The sequence below is a fragment of the Microcaecilia unicolor genome, chromosome 10 (genome assembly GCF_901765095.1).
Source record: "Microcaecilia unicolor chromosome 10, aMicUni1.1, whole genome shotgun sequence".
Taxonomy (NCBI): domain Eukaryota; kingdom Metazoa; phylum Chordata; class Amphibia; order Gymnophiona; family Siphonopidae; genus Microcaecilia; species Microcaecilia unicolor.
The window spans coordinates 72842531-72866851 of NC_044040.1; the positions used below are offsets into that span (position 1 = coordinate 72842531).

General features: G+C 41.8%; 1 protein-coding gene across 6 annotated transcripts in view; it reads right to left on the reverse strand.

Moving 5' to 3' along the window:
- SLC38A4 (solute carrier family 38 member 4) overlaps positions 1-24321 on the reverse strand; it is a 67761-nt gene that overhangs the window by 3507 nt on the left and 39933 nt on the right. For all 6 annotated transcript variants that reach the window (XM_030216197.1, XM_030216200.1, XM_030216198.1 and 3 more), the window contains 5 exons: positions 24225-24304; positions 21125-21225; positions 16348-16472; positions 6350-6494; positions 1904-2001 (listed from right to left, as the gene is read on the reverse strand). In XM_030216197.1, coding sequence (XP_030072057.1) covers positions 1904-2001; positions 6350-6494; positions 16348-16472; positions 21125-21225; positions 24225-24304 — 549 coding nt within the window. The remainder of the gene's footprint in view (positions 1-1903; positions 2002-6349; positions 6495-16347; positions 16473-21124; positions 21226-24224; positions 24305-24321) is intronic.

The following is a 24321-nucleotide window of genomic DNA, read 5'->3' on the forward strand; positions in this document are numbered from 1 at the left end:
TGGTTGCAAAACTTATTTATAAGCAGCCATAAAACTAATATACATTTATTTATAAGGATAATTATGGATCAAAATGATTACGGTTTTTGTTGATGTTAAGGGTACAAAAACAGTGGACTTTCCATACATATTGAGGCCAATATTTAGCTGCACAGAGAATGTTTAATTCAAAATGCCTAACTTAGATGGTTTCAAATCTATATTGGTATAGTGTCTAACTAGTTGCTCTTCTCCTGCCTCCAAATTCAAAAGGACTTCCTGTGCAGTTCGAATTCCTCTCTCCTCCTCCCTTGCTCCTCCCCTTGTTTCCCTCCCACTACTACCTCTGCTCTCTAGCTGGCCCTCCCTGTACCCTCCCCCACACTTTTGTCTTTGCTGGCCTTCAGCCCGGTTGTGTTCGGCCCCCCTTTAACGGGTGTGCCTGGTTCTTTCTCACTGACAGGGACCAGAAGCAACATATCATCAGCATATGAGTAAAAATGTACATCCAAAGAAGAAAATCCATAACCATGTTTATCATATAAACATTAAACAAAATAGGGGATAATGGGGAGCCCTGAGGGACTACACAAGGCGGTACCCAAGAAGGAGAAAGCTCCCCCTTTATTTTAAAAGAATAGCTTCTGATTGTCAAAAATTCTTTAAAACACTGGAGTACTTTACCAAATATGCCTATTGAGCTAAGCTTTAGTAAGAAAATTTTGTGGTCAACTGTGTCAATTTCAGCTGTTAGATCGAACTGCAACAAAACCAGTGAGTTATCTTTTGCCATGAGTAATTTTGCATCAGAAAGAAGGGCAAATAAGGCCGATTCAGTACTGTATATTTATGCTCACATGACATGTAAATGCAGTTCCTAAGTTATAGAACTGCCCTGTAAGTGCTTTTGGATATAGTCTTGAATCTAGTTTGTTATGGGTTCTTTGATATATTGCTGGAATGTGTGCCCTTTTGTGGATAGCTGACATTTATATTTGAAACACTTCTATGAATACGGCAGTTTTATTGTTACAGCACTTTAACAAAAAGAGTAAAACATCACCACTCATGTCAAAGGAAGGAAACCTAAGCATTTTGTACTACCTTGCAATGTGGAATTTGGTTCTCTTAGATCATTCTGTGTTAGCTTATACAAATGCTAAATGATAGCATTTGCTCTTATAGGGATCCCTTCACAAGAAAAGAAAATGGAAGCCCCACAGAGGCCTCTTCTAGGTTTTAAAGGGCCAACTGTATTGAACATTTTTTCTATGGATACAAAAAGGTGGAAGTTCCTTTTGTCAGTCAGACAGTTTTCCTCCAAGGATTTTGAACCTCCCTCATTTTGGGCTCCATCTACAAAGCTGCACTAGAATGGCTTTGTAAAAGGAGCCTGTTATCACTTAAGGTTATCACTTAAGGTTATCACTTAAGATCTCAATATGTATACTTTGGAAGAAAGGCGGGAAGAGAGGAGATATGATAGAGACATTTAAATACCTATGCGGCATAAATGCACAGGAGGCGAGTCTCTTTCTATTGAAAGGAAGCTCTGGAATGAGGGAGCATAGGATGAAAGTGAAAAGGGACAGACTCAGAAGTAACCTGAAAAATATTTGTTCATGGAAAGGTTGTTGGAATTCATGGAATGGCCTCCCAGTGGAAGTCAAAAACACTATCTAAATTCAAGAGAGCTTGGGACAAGTACATTGGATCTCTAAAGGAGTGATAGGGAGAGTAGATGGCATGGATGGGCAGACTGGATAGGCCATATATTCTTTTTCTGCCTACATTTTTGTATGTTTCTATGTTGTCCATTCTTGATGTGTTGATATTGTTATAAATAATGCATGTCTAGCAATCAAAATGAATCAAATCTCAGCTCAGCTCATTAAAAGATGATCATCAGTCACTACTGTCTTACCCCAATCTTTTGTGGTGACTTGAGAGATTCTTTCTTCACTATTCGCAAGTAAAAGGCAGCAGGGAGGATGAAGATCAACATTGTGGCAGCCGATGCGCCTAGAACAGAAATCACAGATGGACTCAAGCTACAATTTTTATTTTCTGATATCATTGGGTTTAAACAAACTAAAATAAAATTGAAAATATAATGTATACAATATACAAATTATTGTCAAATAAAACTGGCTGCAGAATTTTTCTTTGAAAAATTCAGGTCTTGCAGGAACTATATTTGAACTTTGCCCCTGCACTGACAAAACACAGGGATTAAAAAAAATGAAACTGCCAGGAGATTCTCACCCATGTTTTGTCTTACCACACCAGGTGCTCTTCTTCACTACAGTGAAAATGCACTGAGGGGAAGGCAATTTTTAGCTCAGAGGCTTTCTCTGGGCCAGTGGTGTACCAAGGGGGGGTGGTGGGGGTGGTCCGCCCCGGGTGCACGCCGCTGGGAGGGGGGGGGGTGCCGCGCGCCTGTCTGCTCCGCTCGTTCCGTGCTCCCTCTGCCCCTGAACAGGTTACTTCCTGTTCCGGGCCAGAGGGAGCATGGAACTAGCGAAGCAGACAGGCGCGCGGCACCCCCCCAGCAGGTAAAAATGCACCCGGGGGGGGTGTCCTTTCGCCAGGGGAGGAGGTGTGTCCTTTCGCCGGGGGAAGGTGTGTCATTTCGCCGGGGGTGGGGGGTCCCGCTGCACCCGGGGGGGAGGGGGCACATCGGCGATCTGCCGTGGGTGTCAGCCACCCTAGGAACGCCACTGCTCTGGGCAACTGTTTAACTACCCCAGATAATTCCTTTCGTAATTGCTCTCTGAATGTCTAAAGAGTCATGGAGGATGCTAAATTGGGTTTTACGCCAAGAGCAATGGATGCACCAAGTTACCATTTTTATCCATCATATGGAAGAACTCTCAAAAGTGCACTTTCAATGAAAGTGGAGGCATTCTGGAAGAAGAGACTCTACAAAGGGCTACTTTCAGTTCCTGCCGGATGACTTGACTACACATAACGCTACCTGTCAACATGGTACGATTGACAAAAAAGAATATCCAGTAGCTAAAAGGAAAACTTGTGCAACTTTTACTGTATTCCCCCCATAGCACTTAAATGTACCCTTATAGAATAGCCCTTAGGGTGCTTATATGTATAAGTGCTAATTTTCTATGCATTTATATACACAAAGGGGCACGTATCCATGAGGGCCAAATTATAGAATTGCCCTGAGAGCTGGCATTAGGTTTTTTTAAACTCAAAGGATAATGACCTAGGAACAAGATCATTGATAGCAGGTGACAGAGACAGAAAGGGCAACAGCAGGTACCTGTCTTCAGATTAGGAGAAGGGAAGAGATTTTGGACTTAGCTCATACGTTTTTCAGTTATAACTCAAGGAGAGTTACATTCATATACAGTAGCTATTTTCCAGCCCCTGGAAGGCTCACAAGAAGTGATGTTAGGTGCATCTGCACTAATTGCAATTGATATTAATGCACAGTTGGGATCTTTACTGTGCAGCAACTTCAGGGACATGCCCTCAACCACAGAGAATTTGCACTTACCACACGTTCATTTTGGCTGTTACAGAGCAGTAAGTGCAAAAAAAAAAAAAAAAAAATACTGCATTTTAGTATACAGTGGGGGAAATAAGTATTTGATCCCTTGCTGATTTTGTAAGTTGCCCACTGACAAAGACATGAGCAGCCCATAATTGAAGGGTAGGTTATCGGTAACAGTGAGAGATAGCACATCACAAATTAAATCCGGAAAATCACATTGTGGAAAGTATATGAATTTATTTGCATTCTGCAGAGGGAAATAAGTATTTAATCCCTCTGGCAAACAAGACCTAATACTTGGTGGCAAAACCCTTGTTGGCAAGCACAGCGGTCAGACGTCTTCTGTAGTTGATGATGAGGTTTGCACACATGTCAGGAGGAATTTTGGTCCACTCCTCTTTGCAGATCATCTCTAAATCATTAAGAGTTCTGGGCTGTCGCTTGGCAACTCGCATCTTCAGCTCCCTCCATAAGTTTTCAATGGGATTAAGGTCTGGTGACTGGCTAGGCCACTCCATGACCCTAATGTGCTTCTTCCTGAGCCACTCCTTTGTTGCCTTGGCTGTATGTTTTGGGTCATTGTCGTGCTGGAAGACCCAGCCACGACCCATTTTTAAGGCCCTGGCGGAGGGAAGGAGGTTGTCACTCAGAATTGTACGGTACATGGCCCCATCCATTCTCCCATTGATGCGGTGAAGTAGTCCTGTGCCCTTAGCAGAGAAACACCCCCAAAACATAACATTTCCACCTCCATGCTTGACAGTGGGGACGGTGTTCTTTGGGTCATAGGCAGCATTTCTCTTCCTCCAAACACGGCGAGTTGAGTTCATGCCAAAGAGCTCAATTTTTGTCTCATCTGACCACAGCACCTTCTCCCAATCACTCTCGGCATCATCCAGGTGTTCACTGGCAAACTTCAGACGGGCCGTCACATGTGCCTTCCGGAGCAGGTGGACCTTGCGGGCACTGCAGGATTGCAATCCGTTATGTCGTAATGTGTTACCAATGGTTTTCGTGGTGACCGTGGTCCCAGCTGCCTTGAGATCATTGACAAGTTCCCCCCTTGTAGTTGTAGGCTGATTTCTAACCTTCCTCATGATCAAGGATACCCCACGAGGTGAGATTTTGCGTGGAGCCCCAGATCTTTGTCGATTGACAGTCATTTTGTACTTCTTCCATTTTCTTACTATGGCACCAACAGTTGTCTCCTTCTCGCCCAGCGTCTTACTGATGGTTTTGTAGCCCATTCCAGCCTTGTGCAGGTGTATGATCTTGTCCCTGACATCCTTAGACAGCTCCTTGCTCTTGGCCATTTTGTAGAGGTTAGAGTCTGACTGATTCACTGAGTCTGTGGACAGGTGTCTTTCATACAGGTGACCATTGCCGACAGCTGTCTGTCATGCAGGTAACGAGTTGATTTGGAGCATCTACCTGGTCTGTAGGGGCCAGATCTCTTACTGGTTGGTGGGGGATCAAATACTTATTTCCCTCTGCAGAATGCAAATAAATTCATATACTTTCCACAATGTGATTTTCCGGATTTAATTTGTGATGTGCTATCTCTCACTGTTACCAATAACCTACCCTTCAATTATGGGCTGCTCATGTCTTTGTCAGTGGGCAAACTTACAAAATCAGCAAGGGATCAAATACTTATTTCCCCCACTGTAAGAGCTCCAAACAAAGGAAAGCAAGATAAGGTAGAAAATAAGCCACATTGAGCCTGCAAATAGGTGGGGAAATGTGGGATACAAATGCAATAAATAAATAAATAAATAAATAAATTTTCAGCCCACAGGAGGCAGGCTGGTTAAGCCCTGATAATCAATGCCTTGCTGTTTCTAGTAACTGGCATTGAATACTGGGGTTTTATTTTGGCTGCTATAAACTAGTATAACTGGCTAAGTTAATATTCAGTGTTGGCTGGTTAAGTTTATAACGGCCTAAGATAGGCCTGCTATTTCGGCATCCCAATTTGGCTACTTAACTTGGCCAGTGACGCGCTGAATATTCACAAATAGTAAGTTATACTGTGCGATATAACCGGTTAGCCGCTAAGGAAGAGATTCTATATATGGCGCCTAAAAGATTGGCGCTGACTAAACACATTCTGTAATTGGTGCTTAAAGTTAGGCTCTAATTATAGAATACGCTCAGTTGATATTTTTGCGCCTAAATCTACATGCATCCATTTACACCAAGGAAAACATGGCGTAAATCTCGGCATATAGATTTAGGCTGGGCCATATTAGATAACTAGGTGCCTAAATTTTGGAACACCCACGAAATGCCCATTTTCCCACCCATAACCATGCCACTTTTTGCCTGCGCACATTAGAAGTTTGAAGCACATCATTACAGAATACGCTTAGTGAGTTGTGCACCTAATTTCTAATCAGTGCCAATTAGTGCTCATTATTGCTTGTTAAGTGTTGATATCAGCGCATATTAGTTTGTTAAGCCAATTAAGTTATGTGCAGTGTTATAGAGTCTGTGCTGATTTTGGCACCTAAATCTAAGCGCACTATACAAAATCCAGGAGTATGCACTGACCACGAATAGATAACCGGCTGTCTCCTGCTGAATATTTATGGTTAGCCGGTTAAGTGCTATTTAACCTGTTAGGAGCAGTTCCTGGCCAGTTAAATAGCACTGACTATCGGCTGGTCAATGCTTAAAAATCATCTTCCTTGTAATCTGTAAAGCATTTGTAGTTGTAAGTGTCCTAAGAAAATGTGAATGCCCCTAACCTTAGATAGAAAATGTATGGCTTTTCGGAATAAGTGGCCATAAACTATTTTATGCTTGCAGCGTAAAAATATAATCTGAAAGGTTCAAACCCATGAAACCTACCTATAAATCCAAAGATGTCTTTAATTGTAGGCACAAATATCACAAGGATGTCATTAAAAGCAAGAATGATTGCTGCAATTACAAAATGTCTTATCCAGCTAAAGGGCCGTCCAGGCAATAACAAGGTGGTAATTGATGAACGGATCTACATGAAAACAAGAGAAGAAATCAAAGCATTAAAGTTCTCTCTGTAATTCAATTCATTGCTACATTACATTTTCAATGCATTTCCTTCATTTTCTTAAGTCATTTGCATTAAATCTACCCATATTGTTAGTATTCAAGCATCATCTTGTTCTTTCTGATTTTGCTTGAGCATTCCCAGACAATTTTTCAAGAGGGCAAAAGAAAACATTACAAAAACAAAACAATGGAAATAGTTGGGAAAATAATTAGTCTTGAAAATCTAGGAATGGGGAGCAATGACTCCACCTTTTCTCCTTTCTCTCTACCTCAAAGGCATCTTTGGTTGTCTTATTCCTATGCACTGTATTCTTTACATGTTTTATTCAAACATTTTCAATTTTTTGACATATTTATATTTAAACTACCATTTAGTTGTGCTTTCCCTTCCATTTTCCAAAATCTATTCACAAGAGGTGAGAACTGCTATTATATTTGTGTTTTTGATAAATTAGCAATACCTATGGATTTGCACATTCTCACCCAAGGTCAGACTCATAAGTAATATTTCACCTTGCAATTTGTTTGCAATAATGATCATTTTTACTTCTAGCTTTGTTGTACCATTGGCCCATTAATTTTGAAATAATTTCTGCTGGAGCTCCTCATTGATGATCTGAGTTTGTCACTTTTGGGCACCATTGCATGAAAGATTTTGCATGGAGTCCTCGAGAAAGTTTTTTTGTAAAAATACAAAATGTAGGAATCTATCACAAAAATATTCATAAACCCCAAAATGTACAGGTCAATATTCAGCCACTGTGGTCAGCATTTTGTTAAAATGCCGGTTGTGGTGATCACAAAATATACGGCTCTTCTCCATCGCCATCTGGATAGTGGCTGGTGCTGATTATCTGGATAAGGCAGTCAGTACTGGCATTTATCTGGATAGTGGCAATACTTTCACTATCTGGATAAATATCTGGATAATTTGGGACAACTGTTATCTGTCATAAGTTACCCAGACAAGTTATGTAGATAACAGACTGAATATTGGCATTATCCAGATAAGTTCTATGACCGTCCTGGCTTCATTTAGGATCTTTCCTGGTATTACCTGCATAATGCTGATGCGATCTGTAAGGATATTCACAGGCACTATGCAGATAGTGCTGCTGAATATTCTGGCCAGCAGTACTTATCTGGATAGCTGTTAAATATTGTGCTGGTAATTTTTGACATGTAGCTTATAAATGATAGGACTGACTAAATACATTCAAATTTAGAATGAGAACTGGAGTCAAACTGAATTCATTAGTTACATGTTTTGATTGAATTCTGCAAAACATCTTGTGGCAGCACTTCACAAAGGCACAGTAGTAGTAGTAGTAGGCTCTATGTGCATGCAGCGCACACCAAAATGAGACTACTGCCAGGCTAGTGCGCCCCTGGTGGTAATTTTGGATTTGGCATGTGCCCATACTGCCGAGACAAATTCTTTTTTATCTCCTACCATGCACGGCATTTCCTGCGTTAATTGGCCTATAGGACCAGAATCTATAAAGTGTGCCAGAAACTCAACACTGAAAAAATTTGGCATGCAACGCTATTCTGTATATAGGGCACTTCAGGATGAGCATTCTTTATAGAATAGCATTGGGCGCCAAATTCAACGCTTAACTTTGGGTGCGAGGACTTACGCCAGCTGAAACCTGCTGTACTTCCTGGCATGCAAATTGGGCACGGATCCTCACTAATCTGTAACACTGTGCACATCTTTTGTGAACACCCCTGACCCTCCCATACCCCTTCCATCGCCACACCCACTTTTGAGTTGTACGCAATCCAAATTAGCCACTCATTGCTACAGAATAATGCGCAGCCAGATTACTGCCCAAATCACAATTAGTGCCAATTAAGTGCTTTGTTAGCTCCAATAATTAAATCATTGGACTCTACCTAATTATTTTGGGCACCCAAATTTGGATGACCTTTATAGAATCTGGGGGATAGTGTGAAAAACCACCCAGAACACATCTCCTTTCTTTGTGGAGAGAACCCTGTGCTCTAACTTTTGCGCGGTAAAGTAGTGCTGTTTGCAAAATTATTATTTATGATTTGGGGCAAGTCACAATCCTCCATTGCCTCAGGTAGAAACTTAGGTGCTCTTTTCCTACAGTGCACTCTAATGAGGGCTTAGCGAGCGAGAAAAGGATTACCAGAAAATGTATTAAAGTGTTTTGTCTTCTTGGCTGCACTAACATGCGCATTACTTATCTTCTAAAAATATTTTTAACATGGTCGTGTCATAGAAGGAGAAAGGGTGTGGAAGCGTTAACCAGCTAGCACGTTAGTTTCAGTGCACCAACTGATTAATGCTGGGTTAACACGGGAGCACTCAGTACTAGAGAAAGACACAGGGATGGGGACCCTCAGTAATCCATGGTAAAAAAAATTACCATATTTTACCATGGGTGCGGGAGCAAAATTTATTACCACCTTGCAGACGTGGTAAAATGCCTTGCTCCCCTGGTAAAAAAATACCCGCGATTATCGCAGGTCTAGCATCTACTTTTTCTCTCCCTTCCTTCTTCCCACCCTGCGTCTTCTTGCTTCCTACCTATATGCAAAGAAGATCTCCCATAGGCTTGATCCAGGGCCTTTCCTCCTCTGCCGGCTCCTGCCTTCTGATGTAACTTGAAACAAGTTACATCAGAAGGCAGGAGCCAGCAGAGGAGGAAAGACCATGGAGTAGCCCTGTGAGGGATCTTCTTCATGGCGAAAATAAAATGCCAGACTTGATCAGGGGAAAGCAGCCCTGGAGGGAGGGAGGTCTGGCTGGAATGAAGGGGACAGAGGCAGCTCTGGAGGGAGGGAGGGAGGGAGGGGGGGGGGGGGCTAGACTGAAGGGAACAGAGACAACACTGAAGGGAGGGCTGGACTGAAGGGAACAGAGACAGCACTGGAGGGAGGGAGGGTTGGAGGTGAAAGGGACAGAGGCAGCACTGCAGGGGACAGAGCCAGCACAGGTGAGAAGGAGAGAGCTGAATGAGACAGGCAGCATTGGAGGGGGGGGGGGGGGGGGAGATCTAGACCGAAGGATAGCGCTGGAGGAAAGGCTGAAGCTAAAGGGGACAGAGACAGCACTGGAGGGAGGGAAGGCTAGACTGAAGGAGACAGAAGTAGTGCTGGAGGAAAGGAAGAAGCTGAAGGGGGAGAGGCAATGCTAGAGGGAGGAAGGGCTGGAGGGGAAGGGGATAGAGGCAGCGTTGGAGGGAGAGAGAGGTAGTGCTGGAGGAAAGGCTGAAGCTAAAGGGGACAGAGGCAGCGCTGGAGGAAGGGAGGGAGCTGAAGGGGACAGAGACAGTGCTGGAGGGAGGGAGGGAGGGAGGAAGGGCTGGACCTGAAGGGGACAGAGGCAGCACTGGAGGGAGGGAGGGAGGGCTAGACTGAAGGAGACAGAGGTAGTGCTGGAGGAAAGGAGGAAGCTGAAGGGGACAGAGGCAAAGCTGGAGGGAGGAAGGGCTGAAGGGGATAGAGGCAGCGTTGGAGGAAGGGAGGGCTGGAGCTGAAGGGGACAGAGGCAGCACTGGAGGGAGGGAGGAAAAGCTGGACTGATGGAGACAGAGGCAATGCTGGAGGGAGAAAGGGTGGGCTGGAGCTGAAGGGGGCAGGTGATGGACCAGAGTGAGTGAGTGAGTGAGTGAGTGAGTAAGTGAGGGTGAGATGCTGCATGTGGATGGCATATGGACACAGAGACGGTAATGCCAGACATGGGAGGGGGTATATGGATACAGAAGGATGATGCTAAACACGGCAGAGAATAGGAACATAGAACGGAGATGCTGGACTTGGGGACATAGGGACACAGGAACAGAGGAGTGATGCTGGACACAGGAGGAGGGGATAGGGATATAGAGTGGTGATGATGAATTCAGGGAGATTGACACAGGGAAGATGCTGGACAGGGAAGTATAGAGGATACAGAGAAGAGAGAGATGCTGAACATAGGGAAAGATAGGTACACAGAGAGGGAAGATGAATGGTGAGCATGGAGAAAGAAGAAATGTCAAATGGGCAGGAGACCCTGGCAACTGCATTGAGAAAACAGAGAGAAACAGAAACCAGAGATTCAGACCAACATGATTTGAAAAATAAAATGACCAGACAACAAAAGGTAGAAATTTTTTGTTATTTTGTGGTTAGAATATGTCAGATTTGAAATGTGTATCCTGCCAGAGCTGGTGTTAGATGTGGCTAGGGCCCAGGGCAGAAATTTGGGAGGGGACCCCAAAGCCCACTACCAGGCCATGCCTTTTTCAGCTTCTAGCAAGCTTAGGGCTCTCTCTGGACATGGGGCAGTTTTCCAGGTTGCACTCCTTTAACACCAACCCTGGCATGTGTGATCTTTATATTTTGCATGGTATAGGAGGAAATGCATCTCTTTCTATTTATTTGGTGTGGCTTTTTGGGGTTTTGGTTTAATATATGTTTATTATATTTGGTTAGTTATTATGTATTTGGCATTTGTGTCCTGTGTATGTGACCGAGGTATTCTGTTAGCATGAATTTTCTATGTAGCATTCTGTAGTAATTTGGCCTGTTCAGTTTTTCCAGTACTACTACTACTACTACTTAACATTTCTAGAGCGCTACTAGGGTTACGCAGCGCTGTACAATTTAACAAAGAGAGACAGTCCCTGCTCAAAGAGCTTACAATCTAATAGTAGAGGAGGGGATATTTGTGAGGGGAGACAGGGATTTTGTTGATTGCTATTTTGTATTGTTTATGATTTATAAAATGACAGTTGTACAGAATATTGTTTCTTTTTATACTTTAATAAAATTATTTAAGTATAAAATCATAACTTCGAGGCTTGTGAGGATGGGATCAGACAGAGCTTGTGGGGATGGGGACAGGGACAGAGTTTATGGGGATAGGGCGGGGACAGGGACAAACAAAGGATAGTAAGATAATATAGTAAATATATATTAAGGGGACAAACAAATTGGAGGTGGTAAGTTGTTTCTGAACTAATGATCTAGAGATGGGAGTAACTAGTGAGGTAATTAAATTTGCTGACAACACAAAGTTATTCAAAGTTGTTAAATCGCAAGACGATTGTGAAAAATTACAAGAGGACCTTACAAGAATGGGAGACTGGGCACCTAAATAGCAGATGATGTTCAATGTGAGCAAGTGCAAAGTGATGCATGTGGGAAAGAGGAACCTGAATTATAACTACGTAATACAAGGTTCCACGTTAGGAGTCATCGACCAGGAAAGGGATCTAAGCATCGTTGTTGATGATACGTTCAAATCCTCTTCTCAGTGTGCGGTGGTGACTAAGAAAGCAAATAGAATGTTAAGTATTATTAGGAAAGGAATGGAAAACAAAAATGAGGATGTTATAATGCCCTTGTATCGCTCCATGGTGCAACCGCACCTTGAATATTGTGTTCAATTCTGGTCGCTGCATCTCAAAAAATATATAGTAGAATTAGAAAAGGTATTGAGAAGGGCAACAAAAATGATAAAGGGGATGGGACGACTTCCCTATGAGGAAAGGCTGAAGCGGCTAGGGCTCTTCAGCTTGAAGAAAAGACGGCTGAGGGGAGATATGATAGAGGTCTATAAAATAATGAGTGGAGTGGAACGGGTAGACGTGAATCGCATGCAATGAAGCTACAAGCTAGTAAATTTAAAACGAATCGGAGAAAATTGTTCTTCACTCAACGTGTAATTAAACTCTGGAATTTGTTGCCAGAGAATGTAGTAAAAGCAGTTAGCTTAGTGGGGTTTAACAAAGGTTTGGATGGCTTCCTAAAGGAAAAGTCCATAGACCATTATTAAAATGGACTTGGGGAAAATCCACTGCTTATTTCTAGGATACTAAAAAATGTATATAAGAGAAAGTCTCTCTGAACACTTGCAATTAGCAACAAGGTGGAGTTTCATATCACTTAGCACGAATACTCATATCACTCCCATGGTGACTCTAAATACGTGCATTTGTTTCTAATCATTGACTATAGACCACCTCCACCCTATTGTTGCAATTACAATAATACGGGCTCTTTCTTTTACACCATCACATATAAAATATATATAAATGTTCAAAAGACACTTAGCTTAAAGAGCCTATACGCTCAACAATCCAAACTGGTGTGTATAGAAGCCCTGACAGGTGCCTGTTTCGCCATGCTTCTTCTGGGGGAATCTCACACCGTTTAGCTATTACGTGTCTAACCACTAGCCAGTATTATTGTAATTGCAACAATAGAGTGGAGGTGGTCTATAGTCAATGATTAGAAACAAATGCACATATTTAGAGTCAGCATGGGAGTGATATGAATATTCGTGCTAAGTGATATGAGACTCCACCTTGTTGCTAATTGCAAGTGTTCAGAGAGACTTTCTCTTATATACATTTTTTAGTAGTCTATACTTTCTAATTGGAGAAAGTCAAGCCATATAGATTTATTGCTATTTGTAGGATAAGCAGCATAAAATGTATTGTACTTTTTTGGGGATCTTGCCAGGTACTTGTGACCTGGATTGGCCACTGTTGGAAACAGGATTCTGGGCTTGATGGACCTTCGGTCTGTCCTAGTACGGCAATATTTATGTAGGCCTCGCCCTATTTAAAAAATGGGCTTAGTGTGCACGAAAAGCACGCATTAAAATGCACTAAGGCTAGTTTTTAACACATTTTTGTAAAAGGGCCATTTAGATTGCAAATCCTCCAGGGACAGGGAAATACCTAATATATGTGAATATAACTTACATTGAGCTACTACTGAAAAAGGTGTGAATTTAATCCAAAATAAATGGAATGTAACTTGCCTTGAGCTACTGAAAAAAAGACAAAAGCTAAAATTAACAATTGAATCTTATGAAAAAAAGTTAATTTTTCTTATGTTAAAAAACATAAAATCTAGCTAAGAATCTAATTTATAGGAAAAATTTTAAAACAAAATCAATCTATCTTTTCTCATAGTTTGCTTTCTATATCTTTAACTTAGGAAGTATGTAGGTAAAAGGTCAGCTTCACATTGACTGTATGAAGCAAGAGCAGCTCAGGTTACACACACCACTGGCAAGAGAGTCTGGAAGGTGGAGCTGCACATACTGAAGCTATGAAAGCACAGCGGGTTCAGACTTCAGATGACTAGGTAGAAGTTAAGGTCAAACGCCTTTTTATTGGACTAACCTAATACATCAGATACTAGCTTTGGAGAATTATAATCCTGTTGAGGTCAGTGACGGCTCATGAGCTCAAGTGAACTGATAAGACGACTGACTGCACTGCATTCTTTCACTTAGCTATTGAGTTATGGAAACCTCTTCTCAGTTAATAAAGCAGCCTGTCTACAAAGGCTGAAACTTTGACTCTCTTAAATATGGAGTTTTGGCATTATAAAGGATAAATACTTTAAAAGTAAAAAGTGAGGTACTGAAATCTTGAAAAAAAAATAGTTTAAAGTATTTATCCTTTATAATGCTAAAACTCCATATTTAAGAGAGTCAAAGTTTCAGCCTTTGCATTTTGTATTTTTGATTTTCTAGTATCTGTACTTTAAAAGTGTTTGTAGGACTATTTCCTGTTTTCCTATGAATCACAGTAGCCCAGATGATCAAAAGCAAATGTGGGTGCTAGAGGCCATTAGCGCCGGATAATTCCCTTATATGGAAGTTAAGACCTTCCTAGTGCATCCCAGAATGCACCGTGCAGGGCATGCAGTCGCCATTTGGCAGGGAGCGAGTGCTAGTCTCTCCTTCTTCTTGAAGTAGGATGGGGTTGGGGGTCCACTGCTAGACCACCAGGGCTAGCCTTTGAGGGTGGGTCCCATTGGATCATCTGGGTTTGTACTTTTTTTTTGGGAGGGTGTTACATCTTTGAGGGTCTGGGGTCAACTGGAGGGGTGTGTGGAGGGATGGGGGGTCTGGGGTTCACCAGTCCACTAGGGCTTTTGGTTTAACAGGTCCGGGCTTTTCTCCTGCAGAAGAAAATCCTGGACCTGTCAAACCTCTTTTGCCATTGTTAGCGTGCCTGGGCATGCGCTCAAGAGCCCAGGCACAATTCTCCCACAGAAGTCCTTAATGATCAACAATAACAACGTGCCTAAATTTGCATGTTATTAGCGTTGATCATTAGGGAGTTCTTTCCCTACACTGTTCCAGCGGTATTTTTACAGCGCTGTTCAGAACAGTGCAGGGAACTGAGCATCAGGGCAAGTGTTTCTTGCTGCAAAGTTGAATGAGTACAAGTGATGCTTTGGGAAGCTCATGTGTGGCCAATCTGATTCCATCAAGGAAACATCTTGTAGGAAAAGACAATCAGTGGTGAATGAGGGGAGGGAAAGGAGAGAGTCACAGCCATGAGGTAAGGAGCGGAAGAACAGTGATGCAGGAAGTGAGGAATAGCTTCAATATTCCACAGACCAAAAGACTGAAAAGTATGCAGACTCTGAGCAGTGAAAGCAGGGATGGATCAGAAATTTGTGGGCCCCTGTGCCAACTAGCACATAGGGTCCCCTCCTCCTTCCCAGTCGCAACTGCCAAGTTCATAGTTTTACTGATCTGTTGCCAGCCAAACTGCAGAGGTAGGCTGCTAGCTACACAAAGTTCGCCTTGATAATGAGAAGGGCCACCCCCAGACCTTTGGGCCTGTGTGGGGATCCGCCCCAAGTGAAAAAGAAGCTCTAGCTAACTGCTCTTTTATTCAATTCAGTTTTATCAAATGTTTAATTTAGTCTCTTAGTCTCAGCCTTCTTCCCAAGTCTAGCTTTTTTCTTTCTTGATCTGTTTTAGTTCCCAAGGCTGCACAACTTAATTCTGTGGAAGAACACAGGAATCCTACGAAGGACCAAGGACAAATGGAGAAGTCAATGAAACACTCTTTATTGGTGATTGAAGACTCAACACAGTACTGTGTTTTGGCCAAAGGCCTACTTCAGGAGTCTTAATGCTGTATCTGGAGGAAAGCATCTAATGGATTCAAAGTACCAATAGGTCAAAACACCAAAAAGGATTAAGAGAATGGTCTTAAAAAAGACAGTTGGAAAAATCTTTTACATGCAAAGCTCTGCTCACTGCTTGTTGGCTAAAAACTGTACGGTATGGGGTAGAAGGAAAAAAAGACAGTGCTTTGGGACAGCTGAAGGCAGCTTGTGAGGATGGCTGCTCTGCCGGGCCCCTCTTCATGGCTGCAATGCAGGTGAGGAGATTGGGGAGAGGGGGGAATGAATTGTAGTCCAAATACTTTTATCCTATTTTTAAAAGAAACAGATAGCCTGGAAGGTTTATTGTTTTAGACAATATCAAGGCAGTTCTCTAATAGAACCACTAGAGGGCTCAGCAGAATTAATTTCTTATTCCTAGTGTTATATTGAAAAATGATAGGAACCAAAATATATTCTGAAATTATATGCATTCCCCCAGATTTTATATATAGTGCCCAAAATTAGGTGCCATGCCCAAATAAATTGGCTCACAAGCCAATTACTGCCAATAATTGGGCTCTAATCAGTACCAATGTGAATTTGTGCGTACATCTTGCCATGCGCTAATCTATAACAATGTGTGCCCAGATCCCATGGTGCACAACTCAAAAGGGTTGCGGCCATGGGAGTGTATTGGCGGAGTGTTGTAGAATACTGGGGATGACTTGGTTTCAGCAAGTGTAAGTTTTGGCGGCCAAATTTGAGTGCAGCATTCGGCATTCAACGATATTCTATAATGGACGCTCATTTTTGAGTGCCCTTTATAGAATAGTGTTGCGCGGCTGTATATAAAGTGTTCCAATAAATAATAAACAAGGCATATTTAACTATTGAAATTAGTCTACAGTATAAAAATGTGATGTACTTACAGGGAATAGAACAATAGGTACAGTCAAGGTAACAGCCGTGAGCACTGCTAAGCGGACGCACAGGAGAAGGGTATCAAATTTATACACTTTCGTAAAAGTGTGAAGCAGCTCATCTTCGACTTCTCCTGCAAGACACAAAGGAATCCAAGTATGATTTATTTATTTACATTTCTCTATTATCTCCCTTGGGAAATTTGAGGAGGCTTACAACATATTCCAGTTAAAAGAAAAAGCTGTAAATGAGCTCAATACAGCATAATAAAGCCTTTTTACCAAGCGGTGGTAAAAGGTGGACCACGGTGGTGTCAGCACATGGGATTGCCACGCCAAGACCACCTTTTACCTCAGCAGGTAAAAGGTTTTTTTTTAAAGTAGGCAGTAAATGGCCGTTTGTACTTAAAAAAATTGCTGCATGGCCATTTACTGCAGGAGTTTCAATGCCTCCTAAAGAGGCGGTGGGGGCTCCGGCGATAACCCAGTGGTAATTAGGTAGTACGCAACATTGCCTGATTACCACCAGGCATGTCCACTCCCCACCCACCAGCGCTAGAAAATAAAAAATATGTTCTAGAACTGGAAATGACGTGCTGCAGATCCAGAATTAACGCTGGGCTCCTCGGCGAACCCGACGGTAGGGTGGATTTGCTGCACACAAACCTGGTGGTAGCCCTACCGCCTCTTCGTATAAAGTCCCCAATATCTGTATTTGAGGGATTAAGGGAAGCCCTCTTGTTTCCCTTAATCCCTTTTTATTCTGCATTTATTTATTTAATACAATTTCTAGATCGCTTAAACCTAAGTGGTTTACAGAGTAAAACATACACAATACAACTCAGCATACAGTCACAACCTCATACTGCTACAATAATGAGCTCTCATCTAAAAACAATGCCCACCAGTTGGTTTAAACATAAACAAAACAACAACAAAAAAGAATCAAGACCTCCAGCTACTCAGTCAAAAAAGCCTGAGCAAATAAATATGTTTTCAAAGTCCTTTTAAACTGCTGCAATGATGTACTTATCCTCAATTAACCAGGTAAATTATACCATACTATCCATCCTTTGATGGAAAAGGCAGCAGCCTTCGTTTTTGCATAATGGATATGTACTAAAGATGGCATTAACTTACAATACCTGCTGCTGTGAGGTATTTACCCCCTAGAGGAGAGTTAGATCATGAAATGGTTACTTTAACAAAAGAGGCAGGGGAAGGGTGTGGTAGGGAGATGGAGTTACAGAGGAGTGATGGCCACAGTTGGAAAAATGAAAGTATCACACTCCATAGTGCCCACGGCAGCTGCCGAGCAGGCAGTGTGAGGGAAGATCTACTGTGCTACTGTGGAGAGGGACACAAATTTTTGATGTTGTTAAATAAGTAAAATGCCCAAGCTGCTGCCCCGTTTGAAAAGATTTGTCATTGCTTAAAAGAATTCTTTCAAAAACAGGACCTATGCTTCAGAATTAGCTACCACCTCTGAAAACCAAAGAGACTTGTCTTGCTTTTCTTTTTTTTTTTTTATGACATGTAAAACATCAGAAAAGACCCTCACAAAAATCAATCATAGGATGCCAGAATTAGTAACTTAGTGGCTCTTTTACCAAGCTGCGAAGGCACCTACACGCACCCAAAATACATCACTTTTGAATTACCACACACTTACCGCATGGCCCTTGCGGTAATTTCATTTTTGACGGGCAGTAATCGCCATTCTACGCAGGTAGACCATTACCGCCCGGTTACCGCGTGCTAGGTCAGTGGCTGGCGGCAAGGTCTCAGACCCAAACTGGACACGTGGCAATTTTCATTTTGCTGCATGTCCATTTTTGGCAAAAATTTAAAAAAGGTCTTTTTTACAGGTGCGCTGAAAAATGATTCTGCATGCGCCCAAAACATGCGTCTACATTACTGCAGGCAATTTTTCAGTGCGCCTTTGTAAAAGGGCCCCTTAGTGGCAGTGCGAAACACTGGATCAAGTCCTCCTTTCCATGGGTCAGCTGGGCCTGGGGATGCTGTCAGGGTGGGAGCCACTGTAATTGTGCAATCCTATCACCCAGTGCTCTGGTATATGTCCCTTAGTCATTTTTGGCTATCCAGTTAACATGTGGAAATATTAGTGTGCACACTGGTCACAATTTATTATTATTATTTTTTTAATTTAGGGGCTCTTTTACTAAGCTGTGATAAAAAGTGGCCTGCGGTAGTTTGGATTTGTGAAATTGGCGCGCACTGGGCCATTTGTTACCGCAGCTGGGAAAAAAGGCTTTTTTAAATTGGGGCAGTAAATGGCCGTACGCTAAAATGAAAGTAGTGCGTGGTTATTTACTGTCCGAGCCCTTAATGCCACCCATTGATCTAGCAGTAAGGGCTCATGCGCTATTCATATGGTAATCATGCGGCGCGTAAATGCCGCCCCCCCACAATAGAAATTAGAAAAATATTTTCTTTTGCGGGAAACTGATCGTGCCAACTTCAAAATTACTTCCAGGTGCTCGAGCTACCTGAGTAGTAGTGTTGATTTGGCACATGCTATCCATGCATTAGCCCTTCCACAGCTTAGTAAAAGGGTCCCTTAATAATTTTTCACCATCAAGTACATCGAACACCATTCAGGAAAACAAATCTGGCCCACATAATGGGAGAAGAGAGAAATACAAGGAAATAACAAATCAAAAAGTCAAAAATATACAGGGGTCCTTTTACCAAGCTGCGGAAAAAGGGGCCCCACAGTAGCGGTGGGGGTCGTTTTTCACGTGCGCCAGGGCCCTTTTTTACCTCAGTGGGTAAAAAGCCCCCAAAACAAAATGGCCATGTGGTAAGAAACCTCTTACTGTGTGGCCATGCGGCAGGCAGCCCTTACCGCACCCATTGAGGTGACGGTGAGGTCTCCCACGGTAACCTGGAAGTAACTGGGCAGTGTGCGGCGATGCCGGATTGCCGCCAGGTTACCCCCACACTAACCATTTCTGGGTTTTTTTCCACCTGGAAATGGCGTGTGCCAAACCTGGAACTAACACCAGCGGCTGCGTTGGGCCAGCGGTAGTCACAGAATAGCGAGCAGTAAGCCCGCGTTAGGTTTACTGTCACTCTGTAAAAGGGATCTACAATAAACTAACTAATTGGAGAAGAGATAATTAAGGTGGTATTATATTAATCCACACTGGTTATTATCATTTTGCTTCCCTATCTAGTATCAGTCTTTCTAGCTGAATAATCTCTTGAGGTAGGTGATGGAAAATAAAACTGTGGTGGAATTCAAAATGGCGTGGGATGAACACAGAGGATCTCTAATTAGAAAATAAATGTTATAAAAAACAAAACTTAAAGGGCTGCATATGTGTTTGCATGTCAAGTGGTGCTTAGATAGTAACTGGCTGTATCAACTACGGCCAGTGCTGGACCGGTTTGTATGGTCTGAGTCCCGCATATGATTCAGTTTAGCATGGGCTGGAGAGAGCTTTGATGGAAACTCTAGCGGTTTGGAACATGAGGACTTTTACGGTCTTTGTCCCGCAAATGACAAGATGGATTTGGATAGGCTGGAGTGGGCTTTGATGGCAACTCCAGTAGTTGGAACATAAGGATAGAGCCGTGTGGACTTCTATGGTCTATGTCCCAGAAACACCAAAGAAAGACCATGATCAAGTAAATACCTTTTCCATACGTATATTAATGTTTTACATACAGAAAAGTTTTATAAAATTACCCTCTTGGAGGTAAATTTTCAAAAGGCCACCAAAATGTAGGTCCCAGAATGAAGCGTGCTAAGGAACCCCTTTACAAAGCGGCAGTAAGCCCACCGCGGGCTCACCATGCATCAATCTACAGCTACTGCTAGCCCAATACTGGTGCCAGAGATAGTTTCATTCCCAATACACGGTACTTCCAGCGCTAGCGGAAATATAAAAAAATATTTCCACAGGCGCTAACCTGGCGGTAATTGGGTTAGCATGGGAGCCCCTCCTGGATGGCTCCCATGTTAGTAAGTTCTCCTTTCTGCATGGCCATACGGTAAATGAAATCTTACCGCATGGCCATTTCTTTTTCAGCCTTTTTACCCGCTGCAGTAAAAAGGGCCTTAGCGTACAGCAAAAATAGCCCCCGCCGCTAGCGCAGGACCCCTTTTATCGCAGCTTAGTAAAAGGACCCCTAAGTGTAAATTCTATAATGGCAGTTGTATTATACAGAAACATCTGGTTTTGGTCTTTGTCTTGGTTCATTCAGTGTTCTGGCTAACAGACTGAAAGAAAAACTGATGTTAGCGTCACCATTTCAAAAGACAATTCGAAATCAGAAGATATTCATCTCTCTATTCCCTGTACTTGGAGTTAAAATATGGGCTCTTTACCTATTGCCATCGGAACAGAAAACAGCTACCTTAGCTTCAGGAAGAGGCTAAAAACCTTTCTCTTCCCAAAGACTGCCTCATAACACATTATCAGCTTTTGTCTCTCCTAGAATGTAAACTGCACTGAACCCTGGAAAGGGGATATTAGCTGTATACGAGAATTGATTTGATCTAACAGTCAATGCTTTGGAAGTACATTTTTATTTTATTTATTTACTTATTGCTTTTGTATCCCACATTAAATATTCTTTCTTCAGCTTTTTAAATTTTTAAAATTTTTATATATGTTTTTTTTTTTGCTGTTTTACTCTGCAATTCTACACAGGTCTGTGTGACATATCACATTATTCATTGGTTAGTACTGGTACTATGGAAAAGAAAAACAGCCCCACGTGGATGTTTTCATTTGCTGTTGACCAGTTAACTTACCATAGAAAGTAAGGTAGCCAAAGAGACCAGAAAGTAGGTACATGACAAGCATTGCACTGATGGACATGTTCGCAACATTCTGCATCTTCCTCCGTGATCGGCTGTAGGGTGAGAACAAGAAGTATGTAATTTCTCAGGTCACTGATGAATTGTGAACTATGAACCCTCAGATTTTCTAAAATATTAATAGTAAAAAAAGAAACAAAAACTAAGCCATATATTCTGGGTCCCAATCTAGTCTAGCAGAAAGATCAGCTACTGTGAAATGCTATCGATACCACTAAAAAAAAGCATAATGTACCTACAGAGGGAGAAACTTTTAAATGACAGAAAATGGCAAGATAGAACAACTGTGAACCTACTCAAGAAGTCATATGTCTCTAGTACAAATTCTTTTTTTATTTGCATTTATATAAACTAGTATTATATTTAAAAAATAATACAAGAAAATACCATAGAAAATAAAAATAATCAAATCAAATACAAACCACATAATCTAGTATTAAGTCCACATTAAGGGAACAGCATAAATTACAAATTACAATAACACAAGAAATACGCTATGGGCCAAATTCTATAAACGGCGCCTTAAAAATCAGTGCCGAAAAACCATGCGCTTAGCGTGATTCTATAAACTATGCTAAAAGTTAGATGTAGTTTATAGAATATGATCACACGCTGTTCTTGTGACTAAAATTGTGGTGCACTCATTTAGGCCTCCTAAAACCAAGCCTAAATACCTGCGCCTAACTTTGGCTAAGATCAGGTGTATTCCATAATAGTATGAATAGTTTTTTGAAATGCCCACAACCCGCCTATTCCATGCCCATGGCCATGCCTCCATTTCAGCTGTGCGAATTTGAATTTATGCACACCGTGATGTAGAATACACTTAGAAAGTTGTGCGTACAAATTCTATTTAAAGCGAATTAGTGTCACTAATTGGTTGTTAACTACCAACTATTGGCGCTGATTGGCTTGTTAATCAATTGAATTGTGCATGCAATTTGGCCATGTGGCCAAATTAGCACACACAACTTAAGGCGTCCTTTATAGAATTTGGGGGTATCTGAGTAGACAAACAATATATCTAGTACCCTATTATTACATACTCAATCTGGAACATAAAGCAAATAATACACTCATTCTGACTGTTTTGTCACCACCGTATCCTTCAGAAAGTCCTCTAACTGATAAGAGTCAAAAACCACATAATAATCATTCCGATGTGTAACAACGGGAGTCTTTTATGTAGGCATGCTGGCATTTTTAGCGCGTGTTAAAAATAGGCGCGCACTAAATGCTAAAGACGCCCATAGAAATACATTGGCATCTTTAGCGTTCAGCACGTGCCTATTTTTAATGCACGCTAAAAACACCAGCGCGCCTACATGAGACCCCCTCAGCATTTATATGAGAAAAAGAGTAGCTCCAATAGCCAAGACTTTAGTTTTCAATTGTAAAAAAGCTTTGTTTTTCAATTGTGTAACTCGTGCAGCATCTGGGCTAGTGCAAATTCTTCACAGAACTACTGTGGCAGAGAACACTCAGGATTTATTTATTTATAGTACATTTCTACCCCACATTTTCCCACACACGCAGGCACAATGTGATATGATATGATATGCAAGAGAAAACTTCAATATTTAAAAAGCTATTGTCTACTTCTATTTTGTACAGGTGAAATAATCCTCCCAGATTGGTTAGAGTTCATATTCTAAGGGGGGATGTGACTGGGATCCTTCATCCTCTTTTATATTTGTTTATGTAGTTAAATTTATTTTCACCTTCCTGAATCCATTCAAGCAAGTCACCAAAAACAGACTATTACATAATACAATTAAAAACACATCAAAACAAAACAATAAAGGTAGGAAATAGTAAAATTACCGCTTCAAGAAAAATTCACCCCAAATGCCTCTAAAATATTCACTGCCTATACCTCAAACTTTACCTTTGATCTTAGCCAGGGAGCAGAACAGCACTCCATAAAACTACAAGCCTATAGGCAACATTTCAAACTTGATGCCTGTTGTAGTGGAACATGTAGACTGAATTGCCCCAACTGACATTCACAGTGGTTAAAGTCCAAAGATAGATCACTCAAATCAGGCTTTAATTTGTAGATAACTTATATTCCGCCAGTGTCGCTATGCTCATATTGGCCCTCTCCTCAAGTCACTTCACTGGCTCCCTATCCATTTCCGCATACAGTTCAAACTCTTCTTATTGACTTACAAGTGCATTCACTCTGCAGCTCCTCAGTAGCTCTCCACTCTTACCTTTCTCTACACTCCTCCCCGGGAACTCTGTTCACTGGATAAATCTCTCTTATCTGCACCCTTCACCTCCTCCTCCGCTAACTCCAGACTCCGTTCCTTTTATCTTGCTGCACCATATGCCTGGAATAGACTTCCTGAACCGATACGTCAAGCTCCATCTCTGCTTGTCTTCAAATCTAGGCTAAAAGCGCACCTTTTTGATGCTGCTTTTAACTCCTAACCCTTAATCACTTGTTCAGTACCCATATTTTATCATTCCCACCTTAGTAGTTCACTTATCTCTTTATTTGTCCTGTTTGTCTGTCCTAATTAGATTATAAGCTCTGTTGATCAGGGACTGTCTCTTCATGTTCAAGTGTACAGCGCTGCATATGTGTAGTAGCACTATAGAAATGATAAACAGTAGTAGTAGTAGATAAAAAAGAAGTAGAACTGTGGAGCTGGGAGAAGCATGGGTGGGCCATGAGCAACAGGAGAAGAGGGGTTGGTTTAGGGAGTAGTGACTGTTCTCTGCTCTGCTCCATGCTCACTACCTCACTTCCTATTCCTTGCAGGCTGCTTGGAAGGGAAGGGATAGAAAATATGAGGTGCAACTGCATTCCAGGCTGTTCCCCCACAAATTAAGCCCTGACTCAAATGTCTCACATTTTAAAATTCCACTTGAAACTTTTGGATGAAAGTTTTATTTTGCTAAATGTTGGAAGTGATTGTCTCATTTATCTGATATTTTAATCATACATGGGGTAGAAAACAAGTGAATAACTGGAGGCAAATCATTAGCAAAGTCATAAATGAAAGCTCGGTGCACTCAGCCTTACCTTTTGAGTTCACTGTAGATTGGAAGGACCTCGGGGTGACACACAAATGCAAATACTAGGATGGGAACTGCATAAGCTGTCTGAAAGAGGAAGATTA